This window comes from Sinocyclocheilus rhinocerous, unplaced genomic scaffold, assembly GCF_001515625.1.
Source record: "Sinocyclocheilus rhinocerous isolate Xijiao unplaced genomic scaffold, SAMN03320098_v1.1 scaffold1510, whole genome shotgun sequence".
In the NCBI taxonomy this organism is placed as follows: domain Eukaryota; kingdom Metazoa; phylum Chordata; class Actinopteri; order Cypriniformes; family Cyprinidae; genus Sinocyclocheilus; species Sinocyclocheilus rhinocerous.
In genome coordinates, this window is record NW_015664185.1 from 365,818 (window position 1) to 383,378 (window position 17,561).

The 17,561-nt window shown below is 35.3% G+C and overlaps 2 protein-coding genes across 6 annotated transcripts in view; one reads left to right on the forward strand and one right to left on the reverse strand.

The window, feature by feature from the left end:
- Positions 1-14,887, reverse strand: part of azin1a (antizyme inhibitor 1a) — a 16,264-nt gene extending 1,377 nt beyond the window's left edge. Inside the window, exons 1-10 of one of the 3 annotated variants that reach the window (XM_016540522.1) lie at positions 14,877-14,887; positions 8,546-8,553; positions 6,789-6,979; positions 6,525-6,698; positions 6,182-6,354; positions 4,733-4,867; positions 1,669-1,750; positions 1,437-1,511; positions 1,181-1,346; positions 560-678 (exon numbers count right to left, since the gene is read on the reverse strand). In XM_016540522.1, the coding sequence (XP_016396008.1) occupies positions 560-678; positions 1,181-1,346; positions 1,437-1,511; positions 1,669-1,750; positions 4,733-4,867; positions 6,182-6,354; positions 6,525-6,698; positions 6,789-6,896 (1,032 nt within the window). In that variant the 5' untranslated portion in view covers positions 6,897-6,979; positions 8,546-8,553; positions 14,877-14,887. Of the gene's footprint in view, positions 1-559; positions 679-1,180; positions 1,347-1,436; positions 1,512-1,668; positions 1,751-4,732; positions 4,868-6,181; positions 6,355-6,524; positions 6,699-6,788; positions 6,980-7,357; positions 7,480-8,545; positions 8,554-8,721; positions 8,955-9,678; positions 9,850-14,876 lie in introns of those variants that run through there. The other 2 variants (XM_016540521.1, XM_016540520.1) reach the window with 2 other exon arrangements.
- Positions 14,367-17,561, forward strand: part of atp6v1c1a (ATPase H+ transporting V1 subunit C1a) — a 10,559-nt gene continuing 7,364 nt past the window's right edge. Inside the window, exons 1-2 of one of the 3 annotated variants that reach the window (XM_016540523.1) lie at positions 14,367-14,534; positions 16,030-16,189. In XM_016540523.1, coding sequence (XP_016396009.1) covers positions 16,058-16,189 — 132 coding nt within the window. In that variant the 5' untranslated portion in view covers positions 14,367-14,534; positions 16,030-16,057. The remainder of the gene's footprint in view (positions 14,535-16,029; positions 16,190-17,561) is intronic. The other 2 variants (XM_016540524.1, XM_016540525.1) reach the window with 2 other exon arrangements.

A 17,561-nucleotide genomic window follows, 5' to 3' on the forward strand; every position in this document is an offset into this window, starting at 1 on the left:
CAAATGTGGATTTTTTTTTTTTATTCGACGAATATTCGAAATTCGTATTTTTTTGACGAATGAAAAAAAATTATTGACACATAATCGTAGGGCTGGACGACATGGCCAAAATTGATACCACGATATATTTCTTAATTTCGGTCGGTACGATATAATTCTGATATCGATATGAACACTATTTATCTGAAATATTCAACGAAGTCAAACGGCACAAATAAATCAATGTATGGGAAACTGGTAATGTATATCGAAATATCGGAAATGTGTTTAAAAATCATATCACCGTTATTGAAAAAAATTATATCCCGATACATACTGATATTGAATTATTGTCCAGCCCTACATAATCGTAGAAACATGTCTTACAGAGTGCTTTTATTCAGAGGCCAAAAAAATGCTCAGATGTATGTTGTATTTAAAGCCATTGCATGTATGAAATGTTTTTTTAAATGTCTTTTCATGGAGGTGCAGACACAAAAAATTATCTTTAAATGTTTGCTGATGTTTATGCATTGGATCAATGTCACATTAAATTTAAGAGAAAGAGAGAAATATTTACCTTGTGTGCCGAAGGCATTGATACTGAATCTTCACAAAGCAGCTTATTGGCAAAAGTCCCATAAACCCCATCGTTCATGTAGTAGAGAAACTCAGGCTCATCATTTGCAGACAGTGCATCTGAAAAACAAAAACATGAGTTTAATAAACACATTATGATCAGTGTATCACCTATGAGACATGCAGTGGGATTTTATTTAATATTTACATTAAGGTTGGGCGATACTGCAAAATAAAATTGTAATATAATATGTTACAAGTATTTTTAAATATAAATGAAAATATATATAAAAAATATAAAAAATTTTATATATATATATATATAAAATTTAACATGATATTTTTATAATATATATAATTGTAATTAATTAATATATATAATACTTTACCAACATGTACTTACAATAGGGTTAGTTTAGTTTAGGGTTAGTTGGTTGTAATTATGCATCATTGACTGTTATCACTATAGTGTACACATAACGTAAAACGCAAAAAAAATAAAAGTGTCACCATACATTTATTTACCCTTTTGATGATTCAATATTTATCCAAATGTATCTCCAGCAAAATAAAACCCACGGTATATCATGAATATCTGATATAAATATTGACTAGTACTCACTGTGTGGTTGACCACTGAAATCACGAGCCACGTTTTTCTTAGCGATTATATTCATGGCCAGCGTGAAGGCAGATGACACATAATAAACTCCGGGTTCAGCGATGAGCGACAAGCCGGTCGAGAGAGGAAAATACATGTCCAGCATGGGTTTCAGCATCTGGTTAACCTGCATACAAAAACAACACTAGAAGCTCAGCGGGGAAAAAAACACATAAATACAAGAAATAGCTTACAAAAGCACAGCAGAATACAGTACCTTGTCTAACTGCGCCTCACTTCCATCAAAGCCGCCTCCGACGTCCAGAATATTCATCTCAAAGCCAAGCTCCTCCTAAGATCAGATTCATTTAGAACACGTTTCCGAGGGGGAAATAAATAGTGAAAGTGACATTTAGATAAATAAAGATCATTCCCTCTGGGTTCAGTAGGGAAGCTCATGGCACAATCAGATCAGAATTCGATCCATGACTGCATGAGCGATGACTCACCCCCATATCAAAGACACAGCGGGCGTCAGAAACAGCACGAGAGAATGCTTGTGCATCCTGACAACAACTGGGAATGTTGAATCTGTGAGCAAAGCATGAAATCAAAACATACCTCATTTACTTCTTTATAAATGTCCTTGGCGTAACTGAGCATGACTCATTAGAGCCTGTCCTAGTGAAAAATAAAGTTCATTCTGAGAAAAGCTCCATCATCATTTGTTTACACACTAGCTTTAATGTCTAATGCAATGACATAGGAAACTATATAATATATATATGTAATTATAGATGGCACGGCATTATGATTTTGGCTTCGCTGTTTATTATTGTTTGGAATTTGTGTCCATCAAGCGAAGCATTTTCTGATAATAAGCAGTATTTTAATGTTTTATCTGAAGAACGATGCGACGTGATGTCATATAGTTACGGGCGGAATATTATTTATCTGCACTCGTCCAGGCCCTCCATCTCAAAACACCACTCCAGCGCCGGAAAATTCATTATCATCCTACGCCTGTTATTGTCAGGAGACATTCACCCATGTCCAGGTCCTAATTGGGAAGTTTGTCCTGGTTTTAACAAAGGTCAAGTTTTGGATTCCGGATCGTACTTGGCTGAACGTAACTCAGGTACAAGCGTCATGTCTAGGGCTGGGCAAAAAAAAAATCGATTTTCCGATTAATCGTTTTTTTTAAAATGACATCGATTCGATATCGATTCTCAAAAGCCGCGAATCGATCTTTTCCAGTATTTATTTCAGCACACATTTAAAACAAGATCTGATTAACATGAATCTTATCATTAGTCTTCTCCACTAGATGTCACCCTTATTTACCTTGCGCGATGTTATAACAGAAAGCCTGTCATTCATTCAGCGCTTATCATGGCCATACTATAGGGCCCTATTATTGTTTAAAAAAGGACCCTATACAAAAAAAAGAATAGGTTTAAAATACAGGCATGTGGTTCTTAATTTCTTTTTATTAATTCACCATTTGTAAACTGATATTTACTGTTCATTTTTTAGAAATATCAATAGCATTTGTATTAAAACTATATTCACTGAATGTAATAAAAAAAAATAGAGAATCGAATCGAATCGGGACATCTGAATCGATACCCAGCCCTAGTCATGTAGTGATATGGATCCAAATATTAACAGCATGGCTAATAACATATCCTACCTTTGTTTGAGGACTATTTTACCGTAAAAGGTTTACATTTCGTGCATTTAAATGTAAGAAGTTTATTACCTAAGATCGATGAAATAAGGTGCTTACTTAAGAATTGTAAAGCGGGGATTTAGAAACATGGTTAGATTCGTCAGTAACTAATAATGAAATTAGAACAGACAATTATAATGTTATTAGGATGGATTGTAAAAGACAATGAGGTGTTTGTATTTTTATTAGATCGGATATTAATTTTAATGCGTTAGATATTAATGTTGAGCAAGAGTTATTGTTTATGGATTTATTGTTGCCTGCAACTAAACCAATGCTGTTTGGAGTATGTTATCCTCCACCCAGTCAAAACAATTTTTATGAGGGTCTTGAGTATGTTTTAAAAAATTATAATGACGATCTGACAAAATAATGTATTATTATGGGGGATTTTAACACAAATATATCTAAAAGAATAGGGGACAATTTCAACGCTCTGCAGTCATTATGTAAATTATTCCATTTAACCCAAATTATAAAGAAATCTACCAGAGTTTGGGAAGGTTGGGAAAGTACCATTGATCTTATTTTGGTATCGGATGTAAAGTATATTTCCCAGAAAGGAGTAATTGAATATGCTATTAGTGATCATAATATTATCTTTTGTACTAGAAAACGCAGTAAATTAAAATTTTGTAATCATAAAACAGTACGAATTAGATTGTTAAAAAATTTAATACTGAAGATATAATATTGAATCAGCGGATCCGTGTATGAGCAGATATATTAAAGGCAGAGTAAGTGATTTTTCAAAAACACTTTAGAAAACTGATTCGGGCCGAATCGCAAAACAAACTTGTAGCCAATCAGCAATAAGGGGCGTGTCTACTCGTGATGTGGAGGAGAGAGCTTTCAGTGCATGGGACGGACATTAGCCGAGCCGAGCGACAGAAAGATAGAGATGGCGGATAAAAAACAAAAGAGGAAAACGTCTGCGGAACGATAAGGCAAGAAGTAGGACCCGTGTAAATATCGGATCAGCTTTCCAGCGCTGGAGAGAACTCAAGGAGCGGAGGCCTGCGATCGGACGCCGAGGTTGCTTTTGTTTCTTCTCAATAGGTGAGTAACACCGTGTCTACAACAGCTAAAGTCTGCCTACACTGGACGCGATCAAACGACCGATGAAAACCATTTGAAATTTGTGTCAGCACGTCATAAATAGAACCCGGCAGCAGTTTTCTGTCGGGGATTTGTTGAGCCGCGCCGCTCACGTCCATAGACACGATATAACATTGGTTTTGCTTTGTTTCACAGAACTAATCGTTGCCTGGGTTGCGTACGTATATGTGGGGCGGAGCTATCAAAATAGGGGCAAGACCCTTTTGGGGTAGGTGCGTGTTTGTTTTGGTGATTTCAAATATCAACATTGGCTACCAGAAATCACTTACTCTGCCTTTAAGGATCTGCTGACAGACGCAGCTTTCAAACGCTCCTGTGTGTATCTGTGTAAATCTGTATCTGTGTCTTAACAAGTCATTGAGTCATTTACTAAACCAATTTGCTCAAAGGCTAATTCATTCATTGGTCTGTCTTAACGAATGAATCACTGATTCATTGCTGCTTTGTTTGGGACTATTTTCGTTGGAAAAACAGAGTAAAAACAATATTATCTTCTTGTTTACTGAACGGCTGTACTCTCAAGGCCTGTTTTTTTGTTTTTTTTGTAAAATCAGAGACATACTCTATAATGTCAGCCTCCACATTGTTAAAACAATACATATCACACACCCCTACAAAGACATTAGAAATGGTGACATGTCCAAACACTTTTTGAGGCTAATGTAATTCATAAATGACTCCAGTCGTATTGAGAATTCTCTCAAAACTCAAGCGAGACTCACTTGACTCCTGTAATGTGCAGGCTGAGCTCTCTGGCACTCTCCAGCAGATGTCTGCAGTCCTTCAGCGTGGAGCCGAACGGTATGGCCGTCTCCTCACGCTCGCAACAGCTCTCCGATGTCAACAGCAGCAACACCCTATTACAGAAAACCAGTTCAAAAAGATGAGGGTTAGTATTAAAAAAATCCAATGCATTAGTGCGAATGCAGCCTATCAGAGCTGCCGCTGTCGATTACACCATCAGTAATAATCAAACAGCAATAACATAGAAAAAAACCCTCACTGACTGCCCTTGTCTGGACAACTTTTAGATAGTATAATGTGTTTCTTTATTGCTTTATATTTGCTTGTATGTTTTGAAGCTGTATTTAGTTTGTTATTAATGCTTAACATACAATTATTGAAGCTTATTTCCACCAAAGAATAAAATAAAGGCAATTGAGACTTTTTAATCTGACAATTCTGACTTTTTTCCTTGCAATTCTACACATGCCAGATATAATTCTAGACAAACTGCAATTCTGAGCAAAAATAAAAAAAGAGCGAGAGAGAGAGAGAGAGAGAATTGTGAGACACTCGCAACTGTAAGAAAAGGAGTCAGAATTGTGAGAACAGTGGCAAGCTTTTTTATTTTTAAGTAATAAAAAAAAAATTTAATTGCCACTTTTTCTCTCACAATTAAAGACTTTTTTTTTTTTCAGAATGGCAAAAAAAAAGACAATTGTTTTTTTTTGTTTTTTTTCTCAATATTTGAATAATTTGCATGTTTACGGTTCTTTGTTGTCGACTTTTTCTCACAATTCTGCAGAGTTCCCACTCATTTTCAGTGATCATTTTCCAGGACTTCGAGGACTTTTCCAGGACATTTTCTATTTAATTACAGCGGGAATAAAAGACAAGGATCACGCCATAAAGTAATATATAATATATATAAATTAGGACGCGTGGGAACCCTGTTCTGACTTTTTTTCTTGCAATTCTAAGAAAAAAAGTCAGAATGGCAAGATATAAACAAAAAAATTTAAAAGGTAATTGCAACTTTTTATCTCACAGTTGAGTCGTTTTTTTTTTTTTTTTTTAGAATTGTGGAAAAGTCAGAATTGTGAGAAAAAAAATGTCAGAAGTCGAAAATACTTTTTTTAATTTCATGGCGGAACTAAGCTTTGTGTACAATTGGTTTGATTTATCATTAATTTATAATTTTTTAAAAAGTACTTTAGAACTTATATAAGTAAATTAACAAATTTTAACACACAAAATTAATATTCGATGTTAGTACACCTATTATAAAACAAACAAACCAACAAACATGTAAATCAAGGAACGTTTTAGAATCGGATTGTGAGGTTTCTAAATATTCCCACCCCTACTAAACAGAGAACTGTGACGTTTCACTGCAGATGTTTGTATTGTGATGAGCCTCGTAAGTGCAGTGTGACCACATCACTCACTTTGTTTTGGGATGACATCGTGCAATCTTCCGCAGCTCTGCCTCATTATCACAAACCAGGAGGGAGATGTTGTGTTTGGCTGCGTATTTGATATGAGAGAGCTGTTTACACGTGCCGCCGAGAATGATGTCCTGAGACGGGACGCCAAAGCCCTTCACTAAGTCCAGCTCATGCTGAAAGACAAGCAAAGGAGCCAAAACAGATGACACACAGAAAGCAACTAATAAAAGTAATAATATATTTTAAAAATAGCTTTAAGACAGAACCGGAATGCTATTTTAGGACACCGAGTAATCTAGTTTTAGTGAGAGGAGATGAGACATATTTTATACTTTATATTCACCTTGTTTGAACAAACAAAGCCAGTTCCAAGAGCAGCCAGGATTTCAACAACCACAGGGCTGCTGTTGCTCTTGACCGTGTAGAAAGGCTGAATCGGGTCCATTTTAGTTCTCCAGCGAACTTGCTGCCGCACAATCACCCCCAAGTCAGCCACAAAAAATGCACTCTTCAGTGCCTAAAGAAAAAACAACATACAACATGCTTTGGGATGAAGAGAAAAGGCACAATAATCGAAAACAAAGCAGAATTCCCTTTTTATACTTACAAGAGTTTGATCATGGATGTGTTTATCGATCAAACCTCGGAGAGCTGCGCTTCCTTCCAGCAGCTCAACAGAAAAGCGTGGTTCATCCAGAAATCCCTTCATTCTCATCCGTAATCTGATGTTCTGACTGGCATAAAGCAGGTCACCTATTTATGAGAAGCCTCAGAGCTCTTGGGTCCTAGCGATATCCACTGCAAACACAAGACAGACCAAAAACAAAATAAATAAATGCAAGCTTATGTGAATGATAGGGCATGAGCAATTATTACACACAAGCTTGTCAGTCATGTATTTAAATATATAGAGAAGTTTTATTTACATATACACACTAATAACATTCTGATAGCATCCTCTCCACACATTATTTATATATATCAGGTCAGAAGAGTCGCCAACTTCCACTGACCTTGGCAATCCATTCTCAAAGCAGGTTTAAAAACAGCTACAGACCGAAACTGCTTAGTCAGGGTGGGCAGTATGACTAAAATGAGGACTTCCGGTCGCACTCGAAGCTTCATGTAAGTATACAGTAGCACACCGGAAGTGAGGTTACAGCTATGTGAACCTACAGGAATAGGTCAGAGGTCGACCTCTCCAGCTATCAGCTAGGATCCCAAGGGGGCTCCGCGTTGAAATTGAACTGCTCACGGTAGACAGAAGCCCCTAAGCTGTTCTCGTAGTTCACATACACCTGCAAAATAAAATATATATCATAAATGAGGCGCGTCAAAGAATATATACCTGGAGCAGAACAATCAGCGTCACTGTTAAAGTATATAAAAGTAGAAATAAAAAAAATACTATATACATAAAATTAGGGCTGTGCAATTGATTGTCATGCGCATCTCGTCAGTAAAGCCGGTACGATTAATTGCACAGCCCTACATAAAATGCATTTTTATTCCTAGTTTATTTTATATTTTTAGGTATTTTAAATATAATATTTTATACATTTAGCATAATTTAAATATAATAAAATATATATTATATTTAAATAGATTATACACACACACACACATATATAAACAAATAAAAAATACATATATATTACATAAAGAAAAAATAAGATGAACAAAAAGAGAATATTACATCTCGGGAAAAAGACATTAATTGACGTTTATAAGCTGTATGGATGGACATACAGAAAAACTTTTTCAAAGTAAATTTTGTGTGATGGATAGGGCTGAGAAATATATATTTTCATATATTTAAATACGTACATATACAAAAGTAATTTATACAATGAATATCGATATTAGACACCCGGAACAAGCGCCAATTCCACAAGTCTTTTTCGGCGATATAATACAAAACTTATACACACACACACATATATAAACAAATAAAATTACATATATATTATATAAAGAAAAAATCAGATAAACAAAAAGAGAATATTACATCTCAGGGAAAAAAAACATTAATTGACGTTTATAAGCTGTATGGATGGACATACAGAAAAACTTTTTCAAAGTAAATTTTGTGTGATGGATAGGGCTGAGAAATATATATTTTCATATATTTAAATACGTACATATACAAAAGTAATTTATACAATGAATATCGATATTAGACACCCGGAACAAGCGCCAATTCCACAAGTCTTTTTCGGCGATATAATACAAATTTCTCATATGTTTTTTTTTTCTAGCGATTAACAAAAACTCCTTGATTTATTAATCAATAATGACATCGTTAGTGTTTATTTGTGATTATTTCACAACCGACATTCGCGATAATTTATTGCTAACCGTCACTCAGCCAACTGGCAGCTAACTTATTCAAGTCAAACGCTCTTTATCTTAATAACATTAAATCATAACGAGTTCATTCAGACCGAAAGCAGTCAAGTGTTCATAAACAACACGAATATTTACAAATATAAACAAGAGGCTAACAGATACATGTTAGCTTATGAACCAGAGCTACTTACACGGGAGAAATCGCCGGCATTTGAGGTAAAACGTCTTCTCTTTTTCGGCGGAATTTTTACAAGACAATAAAAGCACCGATAGGAGAGGTAACCTTAATGTTTTGAGCCATATATCCGTGTTAATCCACTGAGCCTCGGACTGTGTGGACAGTTACAGGCACTGAATGAGGTCGGTTGTGAAGGTTGAGGGATGAAGGCGTGAAAGAGGCGGGTCGATAATTTAAATAAAGTAATGAAGGGAGTGTGGAAGCGAGGCTGTTATGTTAATTAGGCGTGAAAGCGCATGAACGGGGCGGGGCTTCTGTTTGAATATTATGAGCGAGTGAAGGAGCGGGGCTTAATTTATGCGGTGAAAGGGGCGGGGCTTTTGTTTGAATAATTTGACGAGGAGAGCGAAGGAATCAAAACAAGAGTTTTGTTTTGTTCTTCTAATCCACTTCTGTTAGCTTTGAGGCCATCTATATGCTAGTGCAGTCAGTCACAAACCAAACAATAAACATATTATTTTGAACTGCTATCTTCAATTTCTTTCAGAGTAGGCTACATTAACATAAAAAATGGTTTCTAAATGATATCACTGTACAGTATGAATCAAATTAAGTCACAATTTAATCATTACAAAATCATATACAGACAAATGCTCTACATAGACATAATATACATACATGTTTACATGATTATTTGTTGATAATCTTCACACATTGACAAGTGCATGCAGTTGCAAAGCATAAACGGCAAATAGTAACTTAATACTAAATAGTATTATAGTACATATATATAGTATAATACATATAGCATACAAATACCTTCAAATAACACAATTTTTAACTTTTCATTTGTTTGCTACTTAATTTAAATTTCTCCAAATAATGAGTATAAGATCAGCATGATGGTGTTTTATTGTAATAGTTATATTAAAATATATTGATATTGATAGGAAAGTGTGTCATCTCATACCTGAGAGCCTTCATCGTCTCGTCTACAAAGTTCCTGTCAGAACATTGTCCATTTTGCACTTTTATAGCGAGATTCCAGATAAAACATTATAAATAATTCTGAATTTATTGCACTGTATGGTAATGTCTGGACTGATAGAATGTCCTCTTCAGTATTTTGCTCTCTTCATATAGATGAGCTGCTGCTTCAGTGTCCAGTTTCTGATGAAATTAATCTAGTGACCACACTAACATCCACATTTTATAGAGGGAGGCGTGTTTACCCTGCTCTCTCTCTCTCTCTCTCTTTCTTTCTCTCTCTCTCGCTCTCACTCTCTCATGACTTTCCGCTTGAGGGTTTCAAACTATTCAAAGTTCTGATTCACCACATAAACCTAATGACTAATTGATGAAGATGCTGACTTAAATAGCACTTTTGACAATAGTAACACCATGATGTAGAGATCAGATTTGGAGAAATGTAGCATTGCATCATTTGCTCACCAGTGGATGCTCTGCAGTGAATGGGTGCCGTCAGAACGAGAGTCCAAACAGCTGATAAAAACATCACAATAATCCACAAGTAATCCACACCACTCCAGTCCATCAGTTAACATCTGGAGAAGCCAAAAGCTGTGTGTTTGTAAGAAACATATCCATCATTAATGCATTTTTGCTTGTGGTTTCTGGCTCAAATAGTCCATAATCCATAATAACACTTTCTCCAGTGAAAAAGTCCATCTCTTGTTGTCTCTCACATCAAAATCCACCCACACATTTGCTGTTTTGGACTGTTTGATCTGTGCAGATTTCTCTCCTGATTCAGACCAGACCACTTTTATACTGGAGAAAGCGTTATTATGGATTATGGACTCGTATTTTAGTTAAAAACGTCCCCATGAAGAGTCAACCTAAAAGTCAACCTAAACATTTCTGTGCCACGATATGTTACAGACACAAATTCCTCTTTTGTGTAGTTCCCTTTTCTCCGATTGCTGAGTCCTTTTACCAAAAATAGTTTCATCAGAATGTCAAATGAGCCAATTGAACTTCACAATAGCTCTGTTTGTTTTAGTCACGTCAATGTTGCTCGGACTACTACACTGTCAGTGAAAGTTTCTCTTTTGCAGCACACAAAAGCACTTCCGAGTTTTGTGCCTGCTCCCTCTAGACTATAAATGAGCATATGGCATCTAATCTAACATAACATCTAAAGCAGCTCGGAGTGAACGGCGGTGTTTGATAACCATTGTTCTTGGTATAATGGTGATCTGCATCTGGAAGGACATGTGGTTCGCCTGCCATATGCAATAACACCCTACTGCTATTGAGCAACAAGAATTCTCCTGAGCTTAAAGGCCTCAAATACAATGCAAAATAAAGGAACTCTCCAATAATCTAAAGTATTTCAGATAATCTGATGGGAGAATAAAACAATAAAAACAGTGTTGAAAATGTCAACAGTATTACATCATAGGGGAGACCGGGGCTAGTTGTCACACTTTTTAGTTGAGTGAATATTTTTCATACTTGTTTAGACAAACCTCTTGATTACAAAAAAAAAAAAAAAAGCTACTGAACATTTCCACATAATAATAACTTTGTTACTGTTAGTAATATTTCAAGATGAACACTTTTGGCTTGATTATCATACATCAATTTTTTAGAAAAATCAGTGAGTCTGATCAAATATGATCATCAGGCTTTTGGGAAACGTTTGTTCATTTCTGTCATCATTGGATTGCACTGCATTATGTTTTGATCATTTCAATCTCATCTTACTAAGACATATTATTGGAGATATAGAGTGACGTATCTGCTATAGTGTATAAAGATCTCATTAATTTACATTATAAGCATCAGAATTTCATCTTACATTTTGGACATATGAATATCAGCATCTGCACCATACTGTATAATTTTGCTCAGTTTGTGTTTTTTTCCTCTATATTCTCACTATATCAGACTATAATAATATCCATAAAAACCTGATGTATCGATACTCAACAAAAACAGGCTTTACAGGGTTCTGACACATTAGAAAGCACAAAATGGTGGGTTCATCTAGTTGTATTGTTAAAGATTAAGTAAATGGAAATTGCTTTATGACTTTGCTACATTTCAACTATATTTAAACACCATTTTTATCCGTTAAAAACATGTGAAGGTCATTGCCAGTGGGCTAAATAGATAGACAGTGAGTTTATAACAAAAACAATAGAGCTTATCTTTTGTTTTCCGTCACTATCTGTCACCTTTCTTCTCTCCACCCAGCACACAGCACCCAAATGAACTCACCCATTTCCTTGACCTCCTTTCAATAAATATTCACCTTTATCCTGACAAAAAGAACATCAGTTGGATTTTAACTCTGTGGAATTTGATTAGTCTCTCAGTTTGAATACAAAGAACAGAGAATTAGATTTGAGAACTGCAGAAAAATAGGCATATGACTTCAGAAGATTGTTTTTGATAGTTACTTCTACTTTTTTGATAGTTACGTTGTTGTTGTTGTTGTTTTTTTCCCCATCATTTTGTAGCTTGACAGATGCCACAATATGAACTGTCAGACTACATGGAAAAGTATGGAAGCCCATTTCCTCCACAAAAAAAAAAAGTAATTGTGAATTTTTAAACTTATATTCTTAAAATTCTGAGTTCATATATTGCAATTCGGACTTTATCTCACAATTCTGAGTTTATATCTTGTAATTCTGAGTTTATCTATCTCACAATTCTGAGTTTTTATCTCACAATTCTGACTTTATCTCACAATTCTGAGTTTATATCTTGTAATTCTGAGCTTATCTGGCAATTCTAACTATCTCACAATTCTGAGTTTATATCTCGCAATACTGACTTTATCTCACAATTCTGACTTTATCTCACAATTCTAAGTTTATATATTGTAATTCTGAGTTTATATCTCGCATTCTGACTTTATATTTCGCAATTCTGACAATATATATCACAATTCTGAGTTTATCTCGCAATTCTGACTTTATTTCACAATTCTGAGATTATCTTGCAATTCTGAGTTTATATCTCGCAACTCTTAGTTTATGTCTCACAATTCTGACTTTTTTTCTCTGAATTTTGAGTTTACACCGTGAAATTTTGGGTTTTTTTCACCGTGGAATAAGAAATAAAAAAGGTAATTGCAACTCATCTCACAGTTCTGGCTTTTCTTCTTGCTAGTTTATATGTCACAATTCTGACTTTATTGTCATGCAATCTGCTTTTGTTTTCAACAGAAAAAAGAACAGCACCATGTTGGGAAAGAACGGTGAGTAAATAAAAAAATATATATATATTTTTGGAGATGTTCCATTAATGACAAAATATTATGATCAAAGCCCCAGAGGACCTATTATTTTTGGAAATCATTTCTCGATCACCTTGCTATCCTTTTGTGTTCCTCAAGTTGTGTATTTGCATGTTTCGTGCATATGTAGTAAACTAAGGAAATGGACGCAAGGGTTATAACAAAAAGCTTGGGACAAACTGGAACCCTGGACTCTGGGCTGGACGTCCCTAGAGACTAAACAAGCAGTGTTCCTTATTCCCCAGGCACTCAGGCCGGCGGGCGGGTGACTGATTAGAGCACGCGTGCCCAGACATGTCCCTATCAGTCTGGCCGCCGGCCAGTCAGTGGGCAGCCCACCCTGTGTTTGATCTGGGGGTTTGGCTCCAGACAGTCCCGGCATTGTATCCCAAACAATGCACCCCAGACCTACTGAACTCCATAAACATATCCCTTTGTGGGCTTTTCCTCGAACTCAGGGTGGGGGACACCCGCTGCCAGGAAGAGGGACTCCTGTCCAAAAAAAGACCGCTGTGCCTCCCTCGTCGGGCTGCTGACTGGGCATTCCTGCCTTTAACCTCCAGGGAAAAGTCAGCTTCATAAATTCACAGGCGACTGGATCATAAAGGTGTGCAACTGTGTGATGAAAAAAGTAGCAGTTGGCTGTTGATTTTACACACACACACAAGTATATATTGAAATGTTGTTTTTTTAATTTTAGTATTGTTTAAAATTTTTAATTTTTGTATACTTATTATATACTGTATATATATATAATTTATTTATATGCTATGATTAATATTTCAAATGAGCTTTTATCATATATATGAAATAAATCAGGGTTATTGGCATTACAGTTTTTTACGATTGCTTAAGCACAATTTTGAAAACAGAACAAAAAATATAAAAAAAAATTTTTTTGTTAATTGAAATCAAGCTGAAAAAAAAAACTATAAATATTATATTAGAAAACTTAAACTAAATGAAAATTTTAAATGAAATATTTTCATATTTAATATTTTATTTCGATTTTATTAAGTAGATGAACTAAAATCACTCACTGGAAATAAATAAAAACTAATACTGAGATAAAAATAAATAACACCTAAATAGCAATATTTGAAAAACAAAAACTAATAGTAATAAAAAAAAGCACATAACAAAGTTACTAAAAAGCATATAAAAAAATAAAAGAAATATCAATATATTAATAAATGTTCGGATACCAACATTTTTCAAAATATCTTCTTTTGTGTTCAACAGAAGAAAGAAACTCATACAGGCTTGGAACAAGTGGAGGGTGAGTAAATGATGACAGAATTTTCATTCTGGAAGTGAACTGGTACTACAAGTGGAAAAAGAAGCTGCCATAATGACTCCAGACCTCCAGGTGTCGCTGTCGCCCGTGGCTGCGCATGCGCAGATCACAGCAGCCGATCAGCTGACCGTGAGTGAAGCCTTTGGAAACACCGTAGTGTCATTATGAATATCAAATCCTAGGACTGATCCTTTGGAAACTACTGAGTTAAAACTACTGAATAATCGTCTCTTCATCTCGTTCACGCTGAAATCAGGTAAAGATCCGCTGTTCGTGTGATCGCGCTGTAACGTCTGCAGATTTAGCTGTTTTGCTAATATGGATTAGAGCGGTCTGGGGTTTATTTGATGTTTATGTGACTTATAATGAATTATTCGTGTGTTTTTAGGTTGTTAGTTGATATTAAACATCTTATAGGTGGCGTTGTGTAGATTTGAGTGCATTTATCCAGTTCTCTTGTACTGTATGTATGAAATACCGCGTGTTTATGCTGCGATGCTAATATAAAAACAACATCAGTAACAGCCTCAAATGATCAGGCATCTGATATCCACTCTAGTGAGACAGATCAGATGAGATTATTAATCTGATCACACACTGGCCATTCAAGGTCGGTCTGATGCTTCACCTCGTGACTGTCATTCATTTTGAGGAAATGACCCAATCAAATTAATATGATCTCCTACTTTAATGCATACAGATTTATGCAGTGTTCTGTCACTAAAATACAACGTTCTCATTAGTTGTCAACTATTATTCTCATTTTTTACTAAGATTTTATGCTTCAAATTGATATGAATGTAAAGGGAAGTTCTGTATTTTACGGTCCTACTGTCATGGAAAGCCTGGCAATGAAGTTTATATAAGTAATGATTACTCAATCACATTTTTTAACTAATGAACATTTCTATTATCAGTATAAACGTTTCTAGTTATGCATTCCATCAACTAGATGTTGCTTTTTGTATATTCTTGTAGAGGAAAACCTGTCTGCAAGTTATCAGTTTAATTAATTCTCAGGCAAATTTCAGAATAAAATACAGTAACTCTGTACAGAATCAACATTAACTTACCCATCCCAAACTAGTCCCCAACTACGGCTTTAAGGTCACAGCTTGGCTATAATTAAATACAATTAAAACATCCTTCAGCATACAATGAAGAGAAAACTAAATAAATAAAATACAATGAAATAAAATGAATAAATGAAATCCATTTTTAGAACACATCACATTTAATAGGTTAAGTACTTGGACCATTTTTTTAATAGTATAGGTTTAGCTTGTCCGTCTGCTTTATAAGACATTTGTTCAAGTGCAGCAAGAGACATCCTCTGATTTCCAGCTCCTGAGAATTATTTGTCTGCCTGTCTGCAAGTTATCACGAATAATTCTGTGTGTTTGGGTCTTTTTAGACACATCTGTACAGCAATAAGGAAATTCAAATCTTTTAATTTGCATGACTGATACCCGACATACAAATGGAGATCAATGGCAGAAATCTCAAATTAAACCCCAAAATAATAAAACCTAAAATTTAAATGAAAAATATAAATATTTCTAAAAATGTATTTTTTTGTGGCGGGGCTAGTGAAAATGTTGGCAAATCTGAATTACTGAACGGATATTGTTATTAGTGCTTTTATAAATGAAAGCATTGTTGCATTTGTCTGTAAAACACTACCTTAAATATCTTTGTTAGAGCTGGTGTTTGTACATTTCAATGAGTATATTAATGTCTTTCTGCTTTAGACTCTCTATTTCTCGCTCCTCAGCAGCCATGACCGAGTTCTGGTTGATTTCTGCTCCTGGAGAGAAGACCTGCCAGCAGACATGGGACAAACTACTGACGGCCACAACTCGCACCAACAACCTCTCCACCAACAACAAGTTCAACATTCCCGATCTCAAGGTCACATTCTCTTCCTCTTCCTCTTTTTACAGTCTGAGCTACACGGCTCTCTGGGATACCTGATTGTGATTGGCCAGTCGTTGGCATTGGGCGTAATATGCACTGTTATTTTCAATAGAGCACAACAGTCAGGTTTCCAGTTATTTATTTTCTCCATAGGGAAATGAATTTTTAATGGTGACTTATAAACCTTTAAGTGAATCATGAGGTTGTAAATTGTCGTAGCCATCCGTTATTTTTAAAATAATAATGTTTAACAGCCAAATTTGTGGTGAAAAACTACATTTCACATGATGCTGTACAGAAAATTCCACCAATCAAGTCACGGGGAGCAAGTCGCACCAAAAGAACTCTTTAGCTCCGTCAACTCCCATGAAGCACCACAAATGACATAATCGAGCCAGTTTTGCTACGCTGTCAAAATATAATCAAAAAGAATGGAAAAATACTTCTGGAACCAATGCCGCTGAAAAAGTGGACTCTATTGCAATTACAGTTTCAAAACTCTTAATACAACCATTTGTTTGCTTGTCGTTTGAAACTCTTCACAGAATCTGCTTGTGACGTTGCATGTACGGTTCCTCTGATTGAAACTAAAATCAGCCTTTTTCAGAGCAAATGCATATGTGACCCTGGAGCACAAAAGCAGTGTTAAGTCGCTGGGGTATATTTGTAGCAATAGCCAACAATACATTGTATGGGTCAAAATTATAGATTTTTCTTTTATGCCAAAAATCATTAGGCAAAAAAAAAGCTCTTTCGGTGTTCGGCGTGAATAAGCGAAAAGACCGAATAAATTGTACCGAACAATGATATGACGCGATCAAACGCGCGCATTGCATGTATTCTGACAGCGCTGCACGAACTCGCAGCAGATCTGCTTGTTAACCAGGGTTCAAAGTCAAAAGCGTGAGGAAAATCTGTGCTGATACAGTCGTCAGTTGCTCATTTTTATGAATTTTTACAAGGCATGTGAAAATGCGATACGTGCGACGTATTCATAATGAGACTCATTTATAAATCTGCTGTCAACAAAAATAAGCGTTGAGGTCTTCCTGCGCGTTTCCGCCAAAATAAAAGTTGAGAAAAAGCAAGAACTCCAACATTCATAAATGTTAATATTGTAATTTTACTGTCGTTCTGTAAAATAAAATAAAAAGAAAGACAATAATAATGATAATAATCATTACAACAGCCCTGTTTTAATACATTTATTATAACATTCACACACAGTGTTCAAATTAGGATCTGTAATATTTTCTAATGTTTTAAAAGAAGTCTCTTCTCAGCAAGGCTGCTTTTAATTGTACAGTAAAAAAAAAAAAAAAGAAATACATGCCTGATTCAAGAAGGGGGTCTGATGGCCAAAAAT